Raw genomic sequence first — 23,087 nt, forward strand, 5'->3', positions numbered from 1 at the left:
TAAAGTTTCCCGCACTGACACAAACAGTGCATCCACCAGCGCCTATTTAAGCATGGCTAGAGGAGTGGAGGAATCATCTTCACTATCTGAGCACTCAGGGTGCATGGACGCAGACCCAGTAGTGTCGCTATATACTGAGCTCACCCCGAAAACAAAACCATCAGGGGAGGCTTCCGACTTCGGTCCCACAAAGGGGACGTCGGCCAAGGGTCCACGAATGGACCACCTATCGGATTCCCCAAAAAAGCAAAGGGGGGGGGTGCCTCCATAGAGGGCATAATAGGACATAGCCCCTTAAAAAGGGGGCTGCCCGCCGTAACGTGGACGCGCGGGCAGGGTACCCTTGCTAAAACAAGGCAGGTGCCCCACACAAAAAATGGCGGCAAGACTGTCATTAAAAAATGAAGCGCCCCCACAGCGCCACCTGTTCCAAGTTGACCATGTGGCTCAACAGGCAGCAAGCCGCGACCTAAATTTTTGTGGGAGCCCAGGCGCAATTGCACGGATTCTCAGCCTGCCAGATGCCCAAAGGAAGAGTGGGGCTTAAGCTACACGCACTGGGGCCGCCGCTAAAGGCGGAGCCCAACTTGGCCACATGGCCTAGAAGGCCGCAGCCTAAAGTTTTGAGGGCGCCCGGCCACCAGGATGCAAGCCCAGGCTGAGCCGACCACCAATGGGCAGCAGAGGGGAAGGCGGATGCCCAAAGAGAAGGTAAAGCCACGGCCTAAATTTTTGGCTGGATCCGGCCGCGTGAGGTGCGTACCCGCGGATGGTAAAAAAACATCTGCTCCCCCAGTCCAACAACCGCTGCGGGGAGCCCAGAGGACATCCCTGCCCTAGTCACTAACCCTCCCAGAATGGCAGGGAACCCTGCTCAACCCCCCCAGTGCACAGCAGGAAAACCCGGTCAGCAGCAACTCCAACCAGCTCCCCTTAAGAGCATGTGGCAAAGCCAGCAAATCACCTCACCCTGGCCAAAAGACCCACAGTGACAAAATTTTTAGAAGGGCAGCTACTTACCACACCAGGAACAGGGTGGGCCCCGCTCCGGACGGGACACCGCTCCATCGTAATGTGGGTGCTGTCGGCCAGAAGGAAATTCTGCGACTCAGGCCAAAAACAGTTTGTGTCCTTGTAAGATATTTAACTCACAGGCCAGCCCCAGTCCAGTGGGGTTATGTCACAGCTGGCCTAGTGCGGAGCTGCGGTCTGCACACGCTCACTGGCTAGACTAGGGGGGCCCTAAGGATCAATACTATACAGTTTGTCGCCCAGTCCGGCACTTGATTGTAGTTCTCCCAGGAACAAAAATAAGAAGAGAGGAAAAAAATTCCATTTAAAATGAAAAAAAAAAATGCGAGGACCAGAGATCCCAGAAAGGAACTATGTCCTTACTCCTGATTAGGCATAAAGAAAAATAAAAACTGAGTGCCTATAGCTGAGAGTGGGTGTGTACCCCCTGGGACTGCCCATAGGTATAGTCAAGCTTTTTCTTACCTAGTGTCCTACTCCTGTAGAGGGCAGTATAACCCAATGGTTTAAGAAGAATCAGGAGCTGTGCATCAATGAACGAAAGAAAAAACAAGTTTTTCTTAATTGGTTATAACATTTTGCAAATAAGCAATTCTTCTTCTTCACTTATGGGCACTGAGGCAGCACAGATGAGCTGCATTAATGGGCAATGATGAGGAGGCACTGACAAGGCAGCACTGATTATCATTTGCACTGATTTCGCACGGATTATCATTTGCACTGATTATCATTTGCTGTACTCACCATGCCCTGATAGATTGACTTAACTCAAGAGTCTGTATAAATGTGACCAGCTATGATGATTGGACACAGCTAATCATATGGTAAAGGGCTGCTGTGATTGGCCCATTACCCCGATCTGTGAACCCCTGTGGTAAAGGAACACATTAAAAGTATTAAGTAAAATAAAGTGATCACAGACACTTCCCGATGTCCGCCCGAGGCACTTTCTCGGAAAGGACTCCCACCCAGAACTGGAGAGCTGCACTGTAGCCGAATATCAGCTACAGCACAGCATTAAAGTGAACCTGTGCTTTTCCCATGCAGAACAAACCAAACATGCTTACTTGAAAGCAGACCAGGTTGCACATAGAATGTACATAACTTTTTTTTTGCTCCCCCAGTGGCAAAGAGAGGTAGCCCTATGTAAACCACAATTCAGAACACAGAACTTACACAGGGCTAATGATGTATCTCCCAGTCCCATGTAATAGCACTAAGTACTTGAGCGACCAAGCACCAGCACTGTCATATGTCGCACACCTACCCCTTTACCTAGAAGAAGTGTGTAATTTCTTTGTGCCCAGAAGCCAAAACAGAGCAGAATATAAGTGATGTGAAGGTAGGTCCATGCTGCTGGAGGGGCCAAAATACAATTTACATTGTTAATTTTCCTTAAAGTAGAAGTTTAGCCAAAAAACGAATTCTAAATCTACTGGCAGCCACATTCTAAGACTAATCTAACCCTGTAAAGCAAAAATCAGTATACATACATTTTGTGCAGCCGATCCAGTCCAGTCCCACGGTGAGCCGTCAGCCTTCTCTGTGTAGGCATGTGCAGGAGAGGCAGCCGACAACCGAAGTCCGATAGTAACTATGGGTGATGTCACTTCCCAGCCATTGTCGGCTGTCTCTTCTACACAGCATCCACCACTGGAGACCAGACCGGATCGGCTTCAGAAAAGGTATGTATAGAGATTCTTGCTTCACAGGGTTAGATAGATTAGTCTTAGAATGTGGCTGCCTGCAGATTTAGTTTTTGGTGAACTTCCACTTGAATACCTGTGTCAGTGGTATTCCTCTGAGACACTTCTGAGATCATTCAGAACTCATCAACAGGTGCATCTGACCTGCAGTGAAACTCCTGACTGGTATTTGATATGCTTCAAGTGGGTTTTGCTTTCCTGTAAACTTGTATAGAAATGCAAGCAGCATTTGAAATGCACACAGGCACTTAACTACTTAAGCCCCGGAGGATTTGGCTGCTCAAAGACCAGGCCCTATTTTGCGATTCGGCAAGGCGTGACTTTAACGGACAATTGCGCTGTCGTGCGACGCTGTACCCAAATGAAATGGACGTCCTTTTGTTTCCCCACAAACAGAGCTTTCTTTTGGTGGTATTTGATCACCTGTGTAATTTTTATTTTCTGCGCTATAAACAAGAAAAGAGCGACAATTTTGAAAAAATAATATTTTTCAAATTTTTTAAAATTAAATTCTCAAAAAAAAAAAAAAATAAATAAAAAAATCAAAAAATTTAACATTTTAGGCCAATTTGTTTTTTGCTACATATTTTTGGTAAAAAAAAAAAAAAACACGCAATAAGCATTTTTGGATTGGTTTGCGCAAAAGTTATTGCGTTTACTAACTACGGGAAAGATTTATGTAATTTTTATTGTTTTGTTTTTTTAACTAGTAATGGCGGCGATCTGCGATTTTTTTTTGCGGGACTGCGACATTGCGGCGGACAGATCGGACGCCTGACTGACATTTATGACACTTTTGGGAGTACCAGTGACATTACTACAGTAATCAGTGCTATAAATATGCACTGTTACTGTAAAAATTACACTGGCAGGGAAGGGGTTAAATTTATTGGTGATCAGTGGGTTAAATGTATCCCTAGGCGTGATTCTAACTGTGGGGGGGGGGGGGGGGGGTGTGGCTTGTGATGTAACCACAGAGACATACGATCCTACGTAGCAGGATCGTATAGTCTCTGCTGTTACACCAGGGAGAATGACAGACGGCTGTGTTTACATCAGCCGTCTGCCTTTCTCCCTCTCCTGCGGGAGATCGCGAATGACCGGCGGACATCGGAGCCGCCGGTCACACACGCGGGGATCACTGTGAACGAGCGGGGCGGTAGCGCGCCTCCGGCGGTGTACGCTCGCCCCATACAGGCTCCTGGCCGACTGACGTAGCCCTACGTCGGTTTGCCCAGGAGTGGCTGACCGCCGCAGTAAATAGTCGTGCGGCGGTCGGCAAGTGGTTAAAGAGGAAGTAAACCGATCACTTTATTGGCTTGAAAAAACTGTTACATTTCCGGCCTGCAGAAAATGCTGTCACATTGGTTGTGCTCTCAACCAAACTGTCAAACCATCCAATGGCTGGAGTCATAACTGATGACATGTTCAGCATCATGGCAGATGAAGATTAAACAGAGCCCAAGATGGAAGCTTCCTTGGCTGAAAACAATAGGAGGGTTTACTTCCACTTTAAGCAGTATCACATGAAGAAAAAAAAAAAAAAAAAGAAGGAAGAAGAACACCATGGTAGTTACATCAGAAAGGGAGGATAGCAACATTTTTTGGAGACAGTTGATCCTTTCATTGAAAGTACTAGCGAAGAGCAATAATAACAAACACAATATTCAATGTTTGGTGGAATTGGCACTTTTGTATATAAAAGCTTCCTATTAGAAACAACAGCTGAAGGTGAACAAAAGCGGTGCTGTATTCATCACCAAGGGGGGAAAATTTCGTTGAAAAGACGGAAATAAGGGGCACAATGGAAGCGAGAAATGTAAAGAAATCAACAAAAACAGGGTTGAATGAAAACCACATATTGATTATAGTATGCCACTCTGCATTATATAAATAAAAGCTTACCGTATGATCTTCACTTTCAAATATCCGTGGGATTAACAAATGGAGGCTCTGAAGGACGTATGTGGTTTGCATCTACAATAGAAAACATTTTTTTATACTTCCAACCATACTTTAGTAAATATAGTGAAGGCTTTATGTCAGACAACACTACATTGCATATTTGCTAAACAAAGTTCAGTTTACAATTCACAATCCCCTTATGATGGTCATATACATGCAACTGAATGGTTTGCCAGTAGTTTTAATAAATTAACTCAGCTGAACTAAATGGATTTTTGATCAATAAACACCTTATGGCACAGAGCAAAAATCCAGGCATATACAGTTTTTCTGCATACGGCCCAAATCATCTTGAGTTTCCTGAAAATGTAGGGTACCCTTTTATTCAGCTAGAAGTCAATGCCATTAAAGTTGTGGTTGCTTAATGGGATAGGCAACCTTAAGCATAGACAGTTCGAATCTCTGGGACCAGCCAAGATTCGAACAACTGACCTGTAGCGGTCAGCAGCAGAATGCTCTCATGCTGTTCTACAGATAATCAAGGGTGTATGCAGGTGTTAATTTAGTGCATGCACACTTACAATATGATAAAAAGGGTCCCAATCTCAGGAGGATGCTTATGTTGAAAATTTGGAATAGATAATGGCACACACCTTATGCTGTACATGAAATCCATTTACTTACTTGATGTAAAGCACAGGCTGTAAAAAGCACATTAAAATAGGTCACACGTATAAAAACAGGGGTATAGAAGTGACCCATGCCATTTAACCTCTTCTATACTGGGCCTATTCTGGTACTCCTCGCAATAAGCGTATTTTGATTGGTTTGCGCAAAAGTTATTGCGTCTACTAACTACGGGAAAGATTTAGGTCATTTTTATTGGGTTTTTTTTTTTTTTTTTTTTAACTAGTAATGGCAGTGATCTGCAATTTTTTGTGGGACTGCGACATTGCAGCAGACAGATCGGACCCCTAACTAACATTTGACACTTTTGGGGGTACCAGTGACATTACTACAGTAATCAGTGCTAAAAATATGCACTGTTACTGTAATAATGTCATTGGTAGGGAAGGGGTTAACCCTGTGGGTGGATCAAGGGGTTGAATGGGAGCCTAGGGGAGTGCTTCTAACTGTGGGGGGCGTGGCTTCTGAAATGAAGACAGAGACATGTGATCCTATATAGAAGGATTACATTAACTCCGATCATTGCAGGGAGAAGAACGGTCGGCTGTGTTTACAACAGCTGACCGTTCTCTCTCAGCGGGGAGCGATCGCGGGTGTCAGGCGGCAATTGGAGCCGTCCGACCCATGCATCGGCTTCCCCGCTGCCGGGGGGGGGGGGGGGGGCGGAAGTGCGCCGCTGCCAGCGCGCGCTCGCCCCCTAGCTTCCCGTGCACGACCGACTATGTCGGTTTGCGCAGGAGAGCCACCCTGCCGCAGTAAAAAGGCGGCGGGTGGTTGGGAAGCGGTTAAGCGCCATTTACATATGTGGGCGCAACACACATACATTCGCTTCTGCGTCCGAGCATGCGGTGATGGGGGGTGCTTTAAATTGTTTTTCTTTTTTTTTTTAATGGTTTATTTTATTTTTACACTTTCCCTTTTTATTTATTTCTTTGAGCAATTTTAGTCCTATTACAAGGAATGTAAACATCCCTTGTAATATGAATAGGGCCTAACAGGTCCCCTTTATGAAACGTCCCCTCCCGCCACCTGTAAAAACGTTTCTTACGGTGTAGGGATTCACCGGCAGAAAATTATATCTGAAGGATGCCTGTGGCTGCATCCATTATCTAGATATCTCCACTCAAAGTCCGGGACGTCGTATGACAGCCGTGGGCTGGAAGTGGTTAATATAACGTGCCCATAGATGCTGCTGTAAGCTCATTATTGCTCTCTCCTTCATGCCATAGCTCATTAGCAATCCCAAAACAAAAACGGAACTGTAAACTCTGTGAATTTAGAACAAAAAGAAAAAAAGGGGAAATACACAAGTCTGAAGCAGAAAGGTCATGTACAGAAAGTTTGCCTAGACAAAAATGACCTCATTTCTCTTTTGCTTAATGGCGAAGACGTTTTTTTTTTCTGCTAGTACATGGGGTAGCAGGAAGAATGACATGAGTTATTTAGGGTAGTATTAACCTGCCATCACTATAATCCATGCTGGTTCCTCATTTGCAGCACTATTAGGCAAGTTCTGGCACAGATTCAATCCCAATCAGCAATGGTAATAATGCCAAGCCTTGGATGTGGTAGGTTAAGGCAAGCTGGCCATTTTTATTGGATTAGAGTTAAACTACTACTAATAGTAGTATGGAGAAAAGGGCGCTCTGGATAACAAGGAGACTTAAACAGTACATGACTGCCTCTTAAAATGTGATTAATGCACCACAGCAGTATTTCAGAAGAGGGAAGCACGCTCTATAGGAGTGCCCTCTGGATATATCAACCCATCCACCGCACTTATATTGTCCCTGGCGTATCATACGCTCACAGCAAAGACCATATTGTATTGCATTTTTTATATATGGTTTTCCTTACCTGTGATGTTACAGAAACTTGCTGTCCCCTGCTGCACAGTATTTACATCTGTACAGTTACCGTTATTATACTAGTTGTCATATTTCCCCCATTTATGGTGTTGCTGACACTTGTAGTTCCATGCTGCACACCTTGAGTGTCTAAATATCGGAATTTATCTATGTTCTACTTGTTGCAGTTCTGTCCCAGTCAGTGCTTGTCTTGTGTATCTCTACCTTCACTGCAGCAAGTTTTTTTTTTTTTACTTTTTCTACTTTATTTTACTGTATTTTATTCCATTGCATACTGCCATATAATGATCTGGCAGACATTATCAGTCTTGCCCACTCCCTGCCCATTTGTCCCGCTACTGACACATAAACCGCTTCCTCTTGCATTACTCTATTGGTTTGAAGAAGGAGTGACTGGGCATGCTCTGAAACATGTCCTGCCCGCTCGGACCTCACTTCCAGTTGTCTATATTCCATGCTGGCCCTGACAGCACGGCTCTCCTTCCTAGATAAGAGACTCAGTGTTTTCCACCGCTGGTCGGCTGCAATTTCCACCTCCAGCTGTCTTTACTCCCAGCAGGCATCCTGCTGGATATTATGGATTCAATATGCCTGTTTTTCACTTCTATCTTATAAGTGTTTTTAACCCTTCCTTGTCATTAACTACTAAATTGCCAGGAGGGCGTACATAGATGTCCTCCCGCTGCCCGCGAGCCCCAGCTCTGATCACCCACTTCTTGATGAGGAGAAAAAAGAGACATCAATCCCACACAGACCGCCAGTGCTGCTAGCTAGTGCCCATCAGTGCCGCCTTTATCAGCGCACATCAGTGAAGGAGAAATTACCGGTTTACAAAATTATATAACAAATGAAGAAAACAGGGGTTTTTTTTTTTTCAAACTTTTCAGTCTTTTTTTGTTAATTTAGAAAGAAATTAAAAACCCAGCAGTAATTAAATACCACAAAAAAAAAAAAAAAAAAAAGCTCTATATGTATTAAAAAAATAAAAATAAATTATAAAAATATTTCATATGGATACAGTGTTGCATGACCACACAATGCTCATTCAAAGAGGGACAGCGCTAAAAGATGAAAATTGGCTTGGGCAGGAGGAGGGTATATGTGCCCAGTAAGCAAGTGGTCAAAATGTTTTATTACTGCATTTAGAAGTGCCTTCGTCTCTGCTTTGGTAATAATAATAGTAGTAAGTGTGGTTGGCGGATAGGAAGGGGCCCCAGAAACATGGAGTATTACAATATATGGCCTAATCAAGAAAATACTAACCTGGAAATACACAGTCCAGTAAGGAATTAGGGCCAAAAAGACTGGTATTATCTTCACAAGGGCTTTTACATCTTCTACCTTATCATCTCGAAACGGTCCACCATGAGAAGCCTTGGTCGAATCCAAAATACTTTGATTAGGCCGATGAGAACCGTTGGTTTGACTACTTTAAAAAAAACAAAAAAAAAAAAGAAACTGTTAATATAGAAACACAATATAGTAGGTCACCGCTAAGGCAATTATTGGAGACTTCAAAATCTAAGCTACAAGTACAATAGAATAATGTGCAGTGTACAGCTCCCTTAAACACTGATGGATCAGGAACCAGGCCTCCATTATCTAGAAGTAAGCTACCATTGTCTACCTGAGAATGCTAGCTGCCTGGCTGTTAAGCTGATCCTCTGACTTCAGCATTTTTAAAGTCAATGAACAAGTCTGCAGATTTAGAGGGGTCTGCAATTCAGAGATTGCTTTTCACTGATGGAAGCCATAGTATAGCTTTTATGAATGGGTCAGTTTTCCTGGAGTTCAGCTTTAAAAAAAGTCTATTTTTCAGAAACTCGATATTGGAAACACACTGAAAATAAAATGCATTTGCAGTGCATTAGAGCCCCAGAGCCATAGGTACCCTCAACCAATTTAGGTACCAATTTAGGTACACACTTAAAAATAAATAATGGGAGATTAGCCTGTCATTGCAGTGTCATTGCAGTTATAGTTGCTTAAAGTGATAGGCAGCCTTAAGCCCTTATAGAGACAGTTCAGCAGGGAGCAGCCAAGATTCGAACCATGCATGATTGTACCCAGCTCCATTCTGCACACAAGCATGGAGGGGTGCCCTACATTTTTTTTTTTTTCTCCATACTGTCAATTTAATTTTTCGATCACTTTTATTCCAATTACAAAGAATGTAAACATCCCTTGTAAAAGAAAAAAAAAAAAAAAAGACGACAGGTCCTCTTTAAAAGGAGAGATCTGGGATCAATAAGACCCCAAATCTCTCCTCTACACTGAAAAGCAAAAGATTAAAAAAAATAAAAAGAAGGGTTTACTTTCGCCTTAGACTGGAAGTGGTTGCTCTGGTCCTTCAAAATGATCTGGTCTCCGGTAGCCTCTATGGCCAGGATCGCAACAAGTCAGATTGTTTCTGGTTGGGGCGGACATCAACTCCCGCTGCTTCTGAAAGCAATCCAGCGGCTAATTAGCCGCTCTGACCACTTTCATGAAAAAGCCAGTCGCCAACCAAAAAAAAAAAAAAAAAATGTATAAATATACAAAGATTATTGCATATAGCTTCAACCACAACCATGGTAAATTGCAACGTATTGTGGTCAGCAAGTGGTTAAACAGGTTATGCTTACCTGCTCTGTGCAATGGTATTGCCCAGAATGGCCCCGAACTACTTCTTGCTCCCACTGGCAGAGCTCTCCGCTCCTACTTTTCTTGGTGGCCCCACAAGAAGGCACCTCCTAGAGGAGCCCACTTGCAGGCTCACTTCTGAGCCACGCTGCCTGTGCCCAAAGACACAGACAGTATGGCTCAGCCCTGCCTCACCCTCACTCGCAGAAAGCAGAACATTTTTAAATAGCCAGAAAAAGTGGTGGGTTTGTGTCCTATGTGCAAAAAGACTGTTGCATGGGCTAGATTTTAAAGTAAGAGAATCTGAAAGCAAACTGTTATGAGTTAACCATTTACATTCCTTTTGTAGTTTTAGTTGTCAGGTAAATGCTGGTGACTGGCTGTAACACCAATCTTTTAGGGAATGATCAAAAATACATTTGTTCATTGGGAGTTGACTTGCCTTTCATTTAACTAGTTTCATGTTTGTTTGGGGTCAATGGCTATTGAGAGGCGGCTAGACGATGAGCATTTTCAGATGGGCGTCAGCAGTGGCAGCCGTCATATTAAAATATGTAACAATGTCTTAGGCTAAGTTCACACTATTGCGATGTCAGACAATGCATGTGATGGTCGCACCACATTGCAAAATTTACCCATACAGATTGTAGATCGGCCAAAAATGGAGTATGACCATTTTTTTTGGACCACACTGGAATCGGATCATATGGGTATTTACAACAAAGCGATCCGATTCCTGCACCATTTGACAGTTGGCAATGGGATCTGCGAACCGATCTGGAGGTGTCATTAACTTTGCATAGGGCAGCGTGACCTGCCTTCAAGAGACATGCTACTTGGGAACCCGCACAGGAATTGCGCAGTTTCCCGCAATTGCAATAGTGCGCCCTGGAGAGGTAGGGTCCCTATCCAATTTTATCTGGTTCTCTGAGTCATTGTCCACTATTTAAAGCATGGGCTTAGACATGCTCTCTAGGCTCTGAAGAAGAGGCACTGCCTCGAAACGTGTAATTCTATACAGCTTCGGGGGACGAGCCAATCACGATCTCGATGCTGAGGATTTTAAACTTTGTTTGATGTGCTTTTATCAAGAACTCGTTTGTGAGTATTTTTATTCTATTACTTTTAATAAACCTGCTTAAAAGGATAATGCACTAGGCCGGTGCGCCCTTGCGTTTGTCTATCGTTTTTATTCCAGAGTATTGCCTTCGCTAACAGAATAAACTCCAATCATTGAAAAAAAAAAATCCCTTTACATACAGTATGTTACAAAAGTGAGTACACCCCATATAATAAATATTTTATTATATATCTTTTCATGTGACAACACTGAAGAAATTACACTTTGCTACAATGTAGAGTAGTGAGTGTACAGCTTTTATAACAGTGTAAATTTACTGTTCCCTCAATAACTCAACACACAGCCATTAATGTCTAAACCGCTGGCAACAAAAGTGAGTACACCCCTAAGTGAAAATGTCCAAATTGGGCCCAAAGTGTCAATATTTTGCGTGGCCACCATTTATTTCCAGCACTGCCCTAACCCTTTATGGCAGGGCTTGACAAATTTGCCTGAAATCTAGGAGCCAGTTTTTTTTTTTTTTTTTTTTTTAAACGAACAACCAAGCTTTAATAAAACGGATACTAAATTTACACAAATACGACTAGAACCCCACTCTCCTCTATAGCGCAATTTGATGGAAACAGACTGTCTGTCTCTTTCCATCCGATGCCATCTGATCCGATCCACGGGATGGATAGAATATAGAACCACCATCCGTCTGTTTTTGGCGGAACAGGATCAGATGGCGGCAGATTACTGCTCCATAGAGGAGAATGAAGGGTCCGATCAGGTCTGCCTGAAAAACTGACAGGCGGACCTGATCAGACAGCCCGTGTGAAAGGAGCCTTCGGCTGTGGCATGGCGATGAGGAAAAAAAAAAAAAAAAAGATAGATTATATATAATCAAGCTGTAGTAGAAGTGTGTTTGTAATACTAATTTATTTATAAATGGTACCGACATCCCTTGTAATCATATGGTAAATTTATGGGAAAGAGACCCAAAAAAGAAAAAAGGAAGGCAGGCCCAGGTGATGGAGCCTGTCTGCCTAAGAGATAGGAGGGGACCCTCCAAGAAACACATAGACGAGTAAAGGAAGAAAAGAGAAAATAGGAGGGCTGTTGGGATTTTTCAATGGTACCTTGTTCTATCAGGTAGAATGACACATGGGTATAAACATTGATTAAAAAGTAGATTTTATTAATCCAAGAATTTTAAATATAGTATACAAAATATGCACAAACCAAACATTATAAAATACAGGAGTACATTGAGGAGTTCTCAGTGTTTAGTATGTCCGATATAAATACCGGAAAAACCCGACATGTTTCGCAGTTTTATCCAACTGCTTCTTCAGGGGTGTATACCAATTTGTGCTGTAACAACAGTTATCCTGAGTATTCCTAGCGTTGTAGACAGAGCCCATTGCCAGGATTGGCAAGAGTCATATATGGCTCTATTGCCGTATACTGGATTTCAAAAGGCACTTTTTATGCGTCCATTCAAGAGGTGTAGCACAGATGTGGTGTATGGACCAATATAGGGTCCCCTGGGCATTCCTAATGGATAGGAACCATGGGGCTAGACCTCAGGGAAAAATTCCCAACTGGGGATTAAAAGATTTAATCAAAATGCCGTTTAGAGGATCTGAAGGTGCAGCCACATGAGGATTGCTCCTGCAATCTTTGAGATTAATAATAATTGGAAAAAAAATATATATTTTTTTATTAATTTAGAAAAAAAAAATTTTTTTTTTTTTTAATTTAAAAAATAAAATTAATAATAATAACCACACTCCCTGTCCACTTACCTTTAAGCAAAGGTAACTGGACAGGGAGATGAAGCCTGCAAAAACTTCCCTCTCATCTCCTCTTAGGAAGGAGATGGGAATGCACTGAGAACAGGCATTGGAAACAGCATTACTCCCGGCCACCACAAGAGGGCGCCAGTTCCCTATTGGAAGCCTCTCTTTTCTCACAGAAGGCCGAAAAGCCGGGGCCTCAATTTTCGGACGGCGCGTTAGTCCGTGCACTCGGGAAGGAGGTGGGGGCGCAAAAGGGACAGGATACCTCCTGCAGGGCACCCCAGGCCACTAATTCTAGTCGCAAATGCGACCTGGCGCCCAGGGTTTGTCGAGCCCTGCTTTATGGCATGAAGTTCCCCAGAGCTTCCCAGGTTGCAATTGTCCTCTTCCACTCCTTCATGACATCACGGAGATGGTGGATGTTAGAGACCTTCTAGAGATGCTCCACCTTCCGTTTGAGGATGCCCCACAGATGCTCAATAGGCTTTAGGTCTGGAGACATGCTTGGCCAGTCCATCACCTTTACCCTCAGCTTCTTTAGCAAGGCAGTGGTCTTCTTGGAGGTGTGTTTGAGGTCATTATGTTGGAAGACTGCCCTGCAGCCCAGTCCCCGAAGGGAGGGGATCATGCTGTGCTTTAAGGCCCGTACACACGTACCGATCGTCGGCATACAAACGTCGGTGGACGAAGGATCTGCCGATTGTACGCGTGTTAGTATGGTGCCTCCGACAGATGTCTGCGCACAATCCGCGGACAAAAGTCTTTCGTGCAAACATGAAAATATTTGTATGCCGACACCAGAACGGACGATTGTTCGCCTGTCAGTACACAATTCGGCCGACAGACCGCAGATTTGCAAGACTGGGCATGCTCAGAAAATAGAAAACACAGGGAAAGTTAACCATTACATGACATCACTTCTGCAGTCGGCGGACAAAATTCTTGTGCTGTCCTTGTGCTGTCTTTGCACTTTTCAGCAGACACCGACATCCCGGGGAGAAAAGAGGAACATTTGTAAGCCGACCATCGGTACGTGTGTACGGGGCTTTAGTATATCACAGTACATGTTGGCATTCATGGTTTTCTCAATGAACTGTAGCTCCCCAGTGCCGGCAGCACTCATGTAGTACCAGACCATGACACTCCCACTACCATGCTTGACTGTAGGCAAGGCACACTTGTCTTTGTACTCCTCACCTGGTTGCCGCCACACACGCTTGACACCATCTGAACCAATTAAGTTTATCTTGGTCTCAGACCGCAGGACATGGTTCCAGTAATCCATGTACTTAGTCTGCTTGTCTTCAGCAAACTGTTTGTGGGCTTTGTGCATTATCTTTAGAAAAGGCTTCCTTCTGGGACCACAGCCATGCAGACCAATTTCATGGTGTGTGTTGCGTATGGTCTGAGCACTGACAGGCTGACCCCCCCACCCCTTTAACCTCTCTGCAGCAATGCTGGCAGCACTTCTACATCTATTTCCCAAAAGACTACCTCTGGATATGACACTGAGCATGTGCACTCAGCTTTTCAACAAACATACACCTCTCTGGCCAAAAGGCAAAAAGTACAACATGACCATGAAAATACCGGAGAAAGATACGGCCGCACTCCACAGCTGAGATAAGATTATGAAGTTCCTTAATTCATCGTCAGTCCAGACAGAGACAGGTAGGTTCAATACATCAACCACACCTCAAATCACATGTTTTCAATTGCCAACTAATTAGCATGACCATTTCAGGCTCCCAATAAAAACAAAGAACAATCTCACAATATCCAAAATCAGTATAAAAAGTAAGTATCATACATGAACAAAAGACAAGAAAATGATCGACAAAATACAAATAAAAATATGCAAATAAAAAAAGGGCATATAAGAAAAATACACCAAGACAAAAAAAAAAAGAGAAAAAAAAAAAAAAAGCACAGAAAACAAATATATATGTAGTCTGAGACTTAGATTTTATGATACACAAAAATACATGTTAAAGCCAGAATACTTTTCACATTCATGATGTATATAAAATCACATAGACCACTTTATGTACACAAGGGATATGAGAATAAATATTCAAACAAAAGGAAAACCGGAAGACCATAACAATTCTGCTGTCCAGATAGAATCTTTAAGAGCCGGTTCACACTGGGGCGACTTGTCAGGCGACCAGCGCCTGACAAGTCGCCTGCCATAGATTAGCACAGGACCCATTCTAATAGGAGTGACACAAGTCGCTGCGACTTAGAAAAAGGGTCCTGAGCTTCTTTGGGGCGACCTGGAGCGACCTGCATTGACTTCAATGATATGAAGTCCGTGCATGCCGCTCCGAGGTCGCGCTGCGAGCTGCACAATGTGACTTCACAGGTCGCCCCGGGAAGTCGGGTCGCCTGTATGTAAACGGGCTCTTAAAGTCACAAATCCCAATGTGTACAAAAGGAGGAGCTACACCGCAGTAGCGCATTAATGGATCCATTATATGTAAAATGAAAATAAATGCAAAAATGAAAAAATAATATAAATAGATATAAAAAACATAAAAAATTATATATTTACCCTAAAAAATCCATTACATGTCCAAAAGACTATCACAATAGCCCTATAATGGCCGCATACTCCCTAAATCAGGGGTGGGGAACCTACGTCCCGGGGGCCGTATGCGGCCCTCAAAGTCATTTGGTCCGGCCCCCCGTGCAGCTGAGTCTGTGTCTCTCAGCTGATCTGTCAGAACGGAGCCAATACTTCCTGTATAGTTCCGGCTCCATTGTGACAGTCTGAGTGAGTCACAGGAGGAGTGATATCAAATGCACTCCGCCTGTGACCAATACAGGAAACATCGCCTCTTGCTCCAGCACGGCGCCGCTGCTAGCTAGCATTTCCTGCCAGCAGCACCAGCCAGAGCCAGCAGTACCTGCCAGAGCCAGCAGTACTCACAGCAGTACCAGCCAGAGCCAGCAGTACAAGCCAGAGCCAGCAGTACCACTCAGAACCAGCAGTACCACTCAGAACCAGCAGTACCAGCCAGAGTCCGCAGTACCCACAGCAGAAGCAACAGTACCAACAGCAGTACCAGCCAGAGCCAGTAGTACCCACAGCAGTACCAGCAGGAGTCAGCAGTACCCACAGCACAGTACCAGCCTGATCCAGCAGTACTAGCCAGTAGTAACAGCCTGAGCCAGCAGTACCCACAGCACAGTACCAGCCTGAGCCAGCAGTACCCAAGGCAGTACCAGCCAGCAGTACCTACAGCACAGTACCAGCCTGAATCAGCAATACCCACAGCAGTACCAGCCTGAGCCAGCAGTACCCACAGCAGTACCCGCCAGCAGTACCAGCCAGCTATGCCCACCAGCATTACTCGCCAGCAGTTCTTTTCAAAACTTACCACCACAAAGTCAACTGCGCTCCAGACTGACCGAAGCAAACCTGGAAAACCAGTTGCGAGTAGCAACATCAATACCAGCTAACATCACACACCTCACCAAAGAGAAGCAGTTGCAGCCATCACATTAGGGGTGAGTTAAATGTTTGACCAAATATAACAGGCACATTTTAAGTTGATAATTTTGTACGGCCCCCGAATGATTTTATAAATACCCAAATGGCCCTTGGCAGAAAAAAGGTTCCCCACCCCTGCCCTAAATGGAACCAGTGCTAGTAACAAACACTCATATGGGAATCAAAAGTCACTAGAGGGGTAACTACTACTTTTTTTTTTATGCCGGAGAATACTAGATGAGAACTTTTACAGAGCCGTATATACAAGTGTGATGTATCCCAAATCGGTAAGAAAAAAAAAAAATGATATATTCTATACACACATATACACGATAACCGCAACATAACCAGTGGAAGTGCATGCCCAAAATAACTGCATACATAGAGTTAAACAATAGAAAAAGGGACACATGAGATATGTTTCTATTCATACCAGCAAGGGGATCTGTACCATAATAAAGGGTTTTAGTCATGAAAAACGTGTTCTGTTCTATTTAAAGTTTAACCCATACGGTATGCGTGTCTTAAACTAAAAAATCCAAAATACTCATTTTGCAGAGAAGTCTAAATACATTGCCTCCTCTCTTGGGTACACTAATCTTCTCAATGATGTGTACTCCCACCAATGAAGTATCGCCATTGTGGTGGTGATTAAAGTGGCGGGTAACATTGGTGGATCAATTTCTAGCAATACTATTTAAATGCTCAAAAAAATCTATCCCCAAGTCATCTCGTGGTGCGTCCTACATACTGTACATTATATTGTCTGCATGTAATAACATCCCCTACGTATTGGGTAGTGCAGCTAAAAAACAAAATTAATCCTATGTTTTCTGTCAGTAGAATAGGAACACACCACGTCACCTTTGATAATATGCTTGCAACAGGGACAACCTCTAAAACCACACCCATAATGTAACCATGTAACAGATTTAAATGCACCCAGATTAAAAAAACTGGGTGACAGAATTACCTAGTGTGGGTGACCTTCTCGGGACAAACTGAATACCATCTCTGAGAAGGTCAGCACAAGTCTGATCCTCAAAGAGAATAGAGGGGCATCTGTACACAATCTTTTTAAATGTCTTCAAACTCCTCACTGAAAAGGTGTACTAAGCGTGAGTCCATCCTTCCTAAACCTCCTTCTATTGTTACCACTCTCCCTGGATTTATTTTCCCCTTAGTAGATCTCCGCTTCTAGAAATGGCAATAGAGAGCATCCACCTGGGATATCCTCTCTGGAGGAAATATAGCGCTTTAATCTCAGTTTCATAAACCTGCTGATCCCTACATATCCTACAAACCGTTACAAATTGTCGTACAGGAATTCCACTTGATGGTATGCTGCGGATGCCCCGACCCAGCCATCAAGAGAGTATTACCCGAAAATGATTTCCGATATAACCCAGTGTGGATGTGAGAACCCTCACTATGCAGGTTCACATCCAAAAAGCAAGTCTCCTTACCATTACATTGTTCTGTGAGCCTCAGATTTTTATTGTTATTGAGATATTCAAGAAAACCATCCAGGGTGCCCACCTGTGCGTCTACAATGAAGATCAAGTCATCAATGTAGCAATGGTACATCCTAATATGTTATCTAAACAAAATTGTCAGCTCCATAAATGTGCTGGCGCTCCCACCATCCCATGTAGAGATTAGTGAGGGAAGGCGAAAATTTTGTGCCCATCGCTACCCCACACGTTTGAAGAAACCATTCTCCATTGAACATATATTGTAGAGCATCCAAAATAAACAAATCTCAATTTTGAAACTCTTATGGTGTTCCAAATAGAAATTGACAGCTTCAATGACTAAAAGGTACGGAATGGAGGAGTAAAGGCTGGAAACATAACAGGTGATCCACATGGAATGATCATCCCACGTGGTATCATCCGCGATGTTTAAAAGATTGTTGGTATCCCTGAGATAACTGGGAAGTTTAATTACTAATGGACAAAATTTGAGTCCCCTAGAAAGTAAGAAGTCTCTGCAGGGGTCAAAACTCTATTGGAAAGGTTCAAAACATTGTTACCTACTACATCCTGCGCGTAGAGTGGATAACGATTGCCACCCCTCCTCCCCCGTTTATGTGCCAGCACCATTATAATGACATCTAGATCCTGAGGGCAAAGCAGACGAGTGATCCGAATCAGATGTAACCATAGACTCTTCCACATACTCTGCCTCAGTATCAGAGAAACTGACATGTTTACCAGATGAATGGCCCCACATGCGCCTGCGTCTCCACACATCATGTATCATAGTCCAATCTTCTCTTAGCATTTTCTCCTTCTTGGTTTCTAGAATGTCTCTCTCCAATCGATTTAATCTTTCATTCAAAAGTAAGAAAAATCAGCCGTATTTTGTAGTGGAGATCTAATTTTGAAGCTTTTCAGTCTCCTTCGCTTTGGACATGATGATGATGTTCATAAGAGTGATGGAACATGCAGACAATGTATCAGTCCATTTTTTCTTTAAAGCATCATCATATAATTCAAAGGTGAGGAATATCTTTATACGTAAACCTCTGGGAAACCTCTACAGAGTTACATATTCAGACAGTGTGCTAGAATATATATATATATATATATATATATATATATATATATATATATACATACATACATACATACATACATACACCTTAGCCGGGCTAAGTCCAACAAACATACATACATATCTATATTTATTATGGTTTTCATTTACATATAATGGATCGATTAATGCCCTATTACGGTGTAGCCCCTCCTTCTGTACACATTGGGATTTGTGGCTTTTGACGATTATGATATCTGGACAGCGGAATGGTTATGGTCGCCCGTTGTTCCTTTTGTTTGAATATTTGTTCTCATACCCCTCCTTGTGTACATAAGGTGGTCCATGTGATGTATATACATCATGCATCATTAATGTAAAAGGTATTGTGGCTTTAACATGAATTTTGTGTATCATAAAATCTTTAATTTGTGCTACTAAGTTGCAGATAGTCTACATATATATTTATTTTCTGTGTTTTTTTCTTATATGCCTTTTATTTGCATATTTTATTTGTATGTGTCGATAATTTTCTTGTCTCTTGTTCATGTATGATACTTACTTTGTATACTATTTTTGGATATTGTGTAAATATTCTTTATACAAATGTTTTTAATGGGAGCATGGAATGGTCACGCAATTAGTTGGCAGTTGAAAACCCATGTGGTTTGAGGTGTGATTTTTCCTCGAGCCCATGCCGTAAAATACATTTGTTTTTGCTATATCGATGTTGTGAACAAGCACGGTGTGTTGTGTAAAACGTTAACCTGTCTACCTGTCTGGACTGTCGATGAATAAAAGATTTTCATAATCTTTTCTCAGCTGTAGAGTGTGGCCATATCTTTCTCTGCTATTTTCACTCAACTGCTTTGGTCTACCATGGGGGGGGGGGGGGGGGGGGGGTCTGTTCTGAGTGGAACCTGTCCTGTTAAACTGCTGTATGGTCTTGGCCACCGTGCTGCAGCTCAGTTTCAGGGTCTTGGCAATCTGCTTATAGCCTAGGCCATCTTTATGTAGAGCAACAATTCTATTTTTCAGACCCTCAGAGAGTCCTTTGCCATGAGGTGCCATGTTCAACTTCCAGTGACCAGTATGAGAGCGAGTGAGCAATAACATCAAATTTAACACACCTGCTCCCTATTCACACCTGAGACTTTGTAACACTAACGAGTCACATGACACCGGAGAGGGAAAATTGCTAATTGGGCCCAATTTGGACATTTTCACTTAGGGGTGTACTCACTTTTATTGCCAGCGGTTTAGACATTAATGGCTGTGTGTTGAGTTATTTTGAGAGCAAATCTACACTGTTATACAAGCTGTACACTCACTACTTTACATTGTAGCAAAGTGTCATTTCTTCAGTGTTGTCACATGAAAGATAATAAAATATTTACAAAAATGTGAGGGGTGTACACACTTTTGTGAGATACTGTATACATTTTTAATGTACATATATTTCTATACAGTCATCACACTATACATACATTTGCCTTGGGCTTTCCGTGGACTGTTTCCGCCTACAGCAGGAGTATCCCAATATTCTGAACATGTCCGTAAAGGCACTTCCATCAGCTGGTTTTGTAACAAAGACGGCATGTCCACACAAAAACACAAGAAAAGAAACACCGATACAAACTGCAGGGATAATATATCCTATGAGAAAGCTCACATTCTGTTGAACATAAGCTATCCCACACAGAGACAAGATTGCACCCAAGTTAATGCTCCAGTAGAACCAGTTAAAAAATCTACGTGTTGCCTCTGGACCACGGTCTTTGACCTAAACAAAATAGAAAAAAAACAAGAATTCATTAGTAAAAGGGTATTCAGTTCATTCCTATTTTAAAAGCAGATTTCAGTACAGCAGGGAAACGTAGGACAGGCGAGCATCAGAGGGTGGAGAGCACCTTTACAAAAAGACACAGGAGAGATTTACTAAAACTGTTACACAAAGAATCTGGTGCAACTGTGCATAGTAGTCTTATCAACGTCTAACTATAGCTTGTTCCATTGGGCTTCAACAATAAAACCTGATTGGTTAATATGCACAGTTGCACCAGATTCTGTGTTTAAAGCCCCGTACACACGCATCGAAAATTGGCAGGGAATTTTCGTCCAACGTCCGATCTGCGGCTTGTTAGTATGATGCTTCCGACAACCGACTCCGACTTTTCGGCCGAAAAAAATCTGGTGTGCACTATAAAATTTTTGTTGGCAAAACACGGCCAATTTTCATGCAGTCAGTACAGATTTCAACAGGAAAAAATCTTATGAGCAAGTCTGGGCATGCTCAGTGAAGAAAGAACACAAAGAAAGCAAACCAACACATGACATCACTTCTGAAGTAGATTTTTGTTGGGCGAGAAAATTTGTGTGCAGTCTAGGCACATTCCAACCAACAAAACACCACTCTGGACAAAAGACGGACGATCGGTCGGCCAATAATCGTTGTGTGTGTACAGGGCTTAACAGTTTCAGTAAATCACTAGAGGTGCACCGAATAAAAATTTTGGTGCTGCACTTGGCAGAAACCAAAAATTACTAATACATACACACACATATATTTGACTTTTTCATTACTATTATGGATTTAAATGGCATTATGAGCACATTTAGCAGAAGAAAAGCTCAAGAACAATGTAGAGCTGCACGAATAATCCTTAAAGAGGAAGTAAACCCTCCTCTGCAAGTTGTACCTATAGGTAAGGCTTACCACCTCTTTAAAAAGATCGTGATCTCGATTCGACCCCCCCGTCCCCATCCCCCCACAGGATCTTAATCCAGCATTTACACAATTCATGTAAAAAGTGCAGAGCAATTCCCCGGCTCACAACGGTAAAAAAAAAAAAAAGGCAGCCAGCAATGTTTATCAACAACATTGCTCAGTGCTGAAAGGGACAGGATAAAACAAAAAAAAAACAGTTCTAGACCACCCCACGTACATTTACTTCAGTAGGGTGGGTGGGCCAGCTGCGGAAAATCACGCACATGTGTTTCGCACCCATTGATAGGGGGTCATCAGGTCCAGGCCAACGATTTATGGTCTGGACCAGCTGATCGGTTCTGACCAATGGAAGAACTTCCTGTGCCTGTGTTATGTAAACACATAGGCACAAGAAATCCTGCAATCTCGCTTCCTGGAGCCCTTTTCGGTTCCAGTGGAGTACAAAAGCACATTTATAATCCCTGATCACCCCCCAGTTAACCCTTTCACTCTGTCAGTGTGTCACTATATACAGTATAAAGACAAATTACTAATCACTGTATTGGTGTCACTCATGACACCAGTTAGTGTCAGAATCAGGCTCAGTATACAAACCTGTAGAAAGCAGTGGCACCCTGACAGATACCTCTGATGACGGAGTAGAGGTCCCTGCTAAAGTCAGGCATACCTGACCCCGTTCTTCTGTTGCTGAGGTGCAACAACCATACTAGTGCCACTCAACCTTCTGGTGAACTGTCGAGCACCAGCGGCCTAGTACACCGTGTTCATAGACAAACCAGCACTGCAGTATCACTTGGTGACGTGGCGAGTCCCATAAGTGCAGTTCAAGCTGGTGCGGTGGCTAACACAAGTAGTGGCCCGCAGCCACCAATAATTCCAATGCAGGTCCATCGAGCCCCTCCCGATTCGCTTGCAAATCCTGATAGGCAGGCCACAAATGCTGCAGTGCCCGTACCCCCCCCATTCACTGACCAACATGAAACTCAAGTGGAAACAGCCGATTTTGCTCCCCTTGATTTATTTATTTTTTAGCTGTTTTTCGCGGAAGATCTGTACAGATCTATTTTGGACCAAAGAAAATTTGTATGCTAATCAATTTATCGCAGCAAACCCATATTTGACTTTTGCCAATTTGGCTGGAAAGCTATAAAATTTCCTGAATTTAAGACCTAAAATTGAGGGACCATCCCTCAACATGTGCATTACTAAAAAGAGTGAGTTGCGGTCATATTGGTCCACTGACCCAAATTCATCATATGCCATGGCCAGGGCTACATATTGCAGTTCAAGCACTTCAACGACAAGGAACTCTGTCGTCCTCGGGGGTGACCCTGGATATGACCAGCTCCACAAAACTCAACCCCTTGTATAAACCACTTCAACCAAAATTTGCAGCCTTGTTTATTCCCCAACAAGGGGTGTGCATTGAGGAGTCCCCAATTACATTTTCTGGCCACCTTTTGCTTTTGAACAGTTTCTCCCCAGCAAGCCTGCCAGATATGGGGTCAAGATGTACAAGCTCTGAGACGCTGTATCTAAACGAATTTGGCGTCCTTTTTTTCCCACAAACAGAGCTTTCTTTTGGTGGTATTTGATCACCTGTGCGATTTTTTGATCATGCGCTATAAACAAAAAAAAAA

At 43.1% G+C, this 23,087-nt stretch overlaps 1 protein-coding gene across 1 annotated transcript in view; it reads right to left on the minus strand.

The window, feature by feature from the left end:
- Positions 1-23,087, minus strand: part of SLC15A4 (solute carrier family 15 member 4) — an 87,028-nt gene that overhangs the window by 37,651 nt on the left and 26,290 nt on the right. Inside the window, exons 2-4 of the mRNA XM_082253616.1 lie at positions 20,207-20,502; positions 8,462-8,627; positions 4,644-4,715 (exon numbers count right to left, since the gene is read on the minus strand). Coding sequence (XP_082109742.1) covers positions 4,644-4,715; positions 8,462-8,627; positions 20,207-20,502 — 534 coding nt within the window. The remainder of the gene's footprint in view (positions 1-4,643; positions 4,716-8,461; positions 8,628-20,206; positions 20,503-23,087) is intronic.

The sequence above is a fragment of the Pelophylax lessonae genome (assembly GCF_965119305.1).
Source record: "Pelophylax lessonae genome assembly, chromosome: 1".
Taxonomy (NCBI): domain Eukaryota; kingdom Metazoa; phylum Chordata; class Amphibia; order Anura; family Ranidae; genus Pelophylax; species Pelophylax lessonae.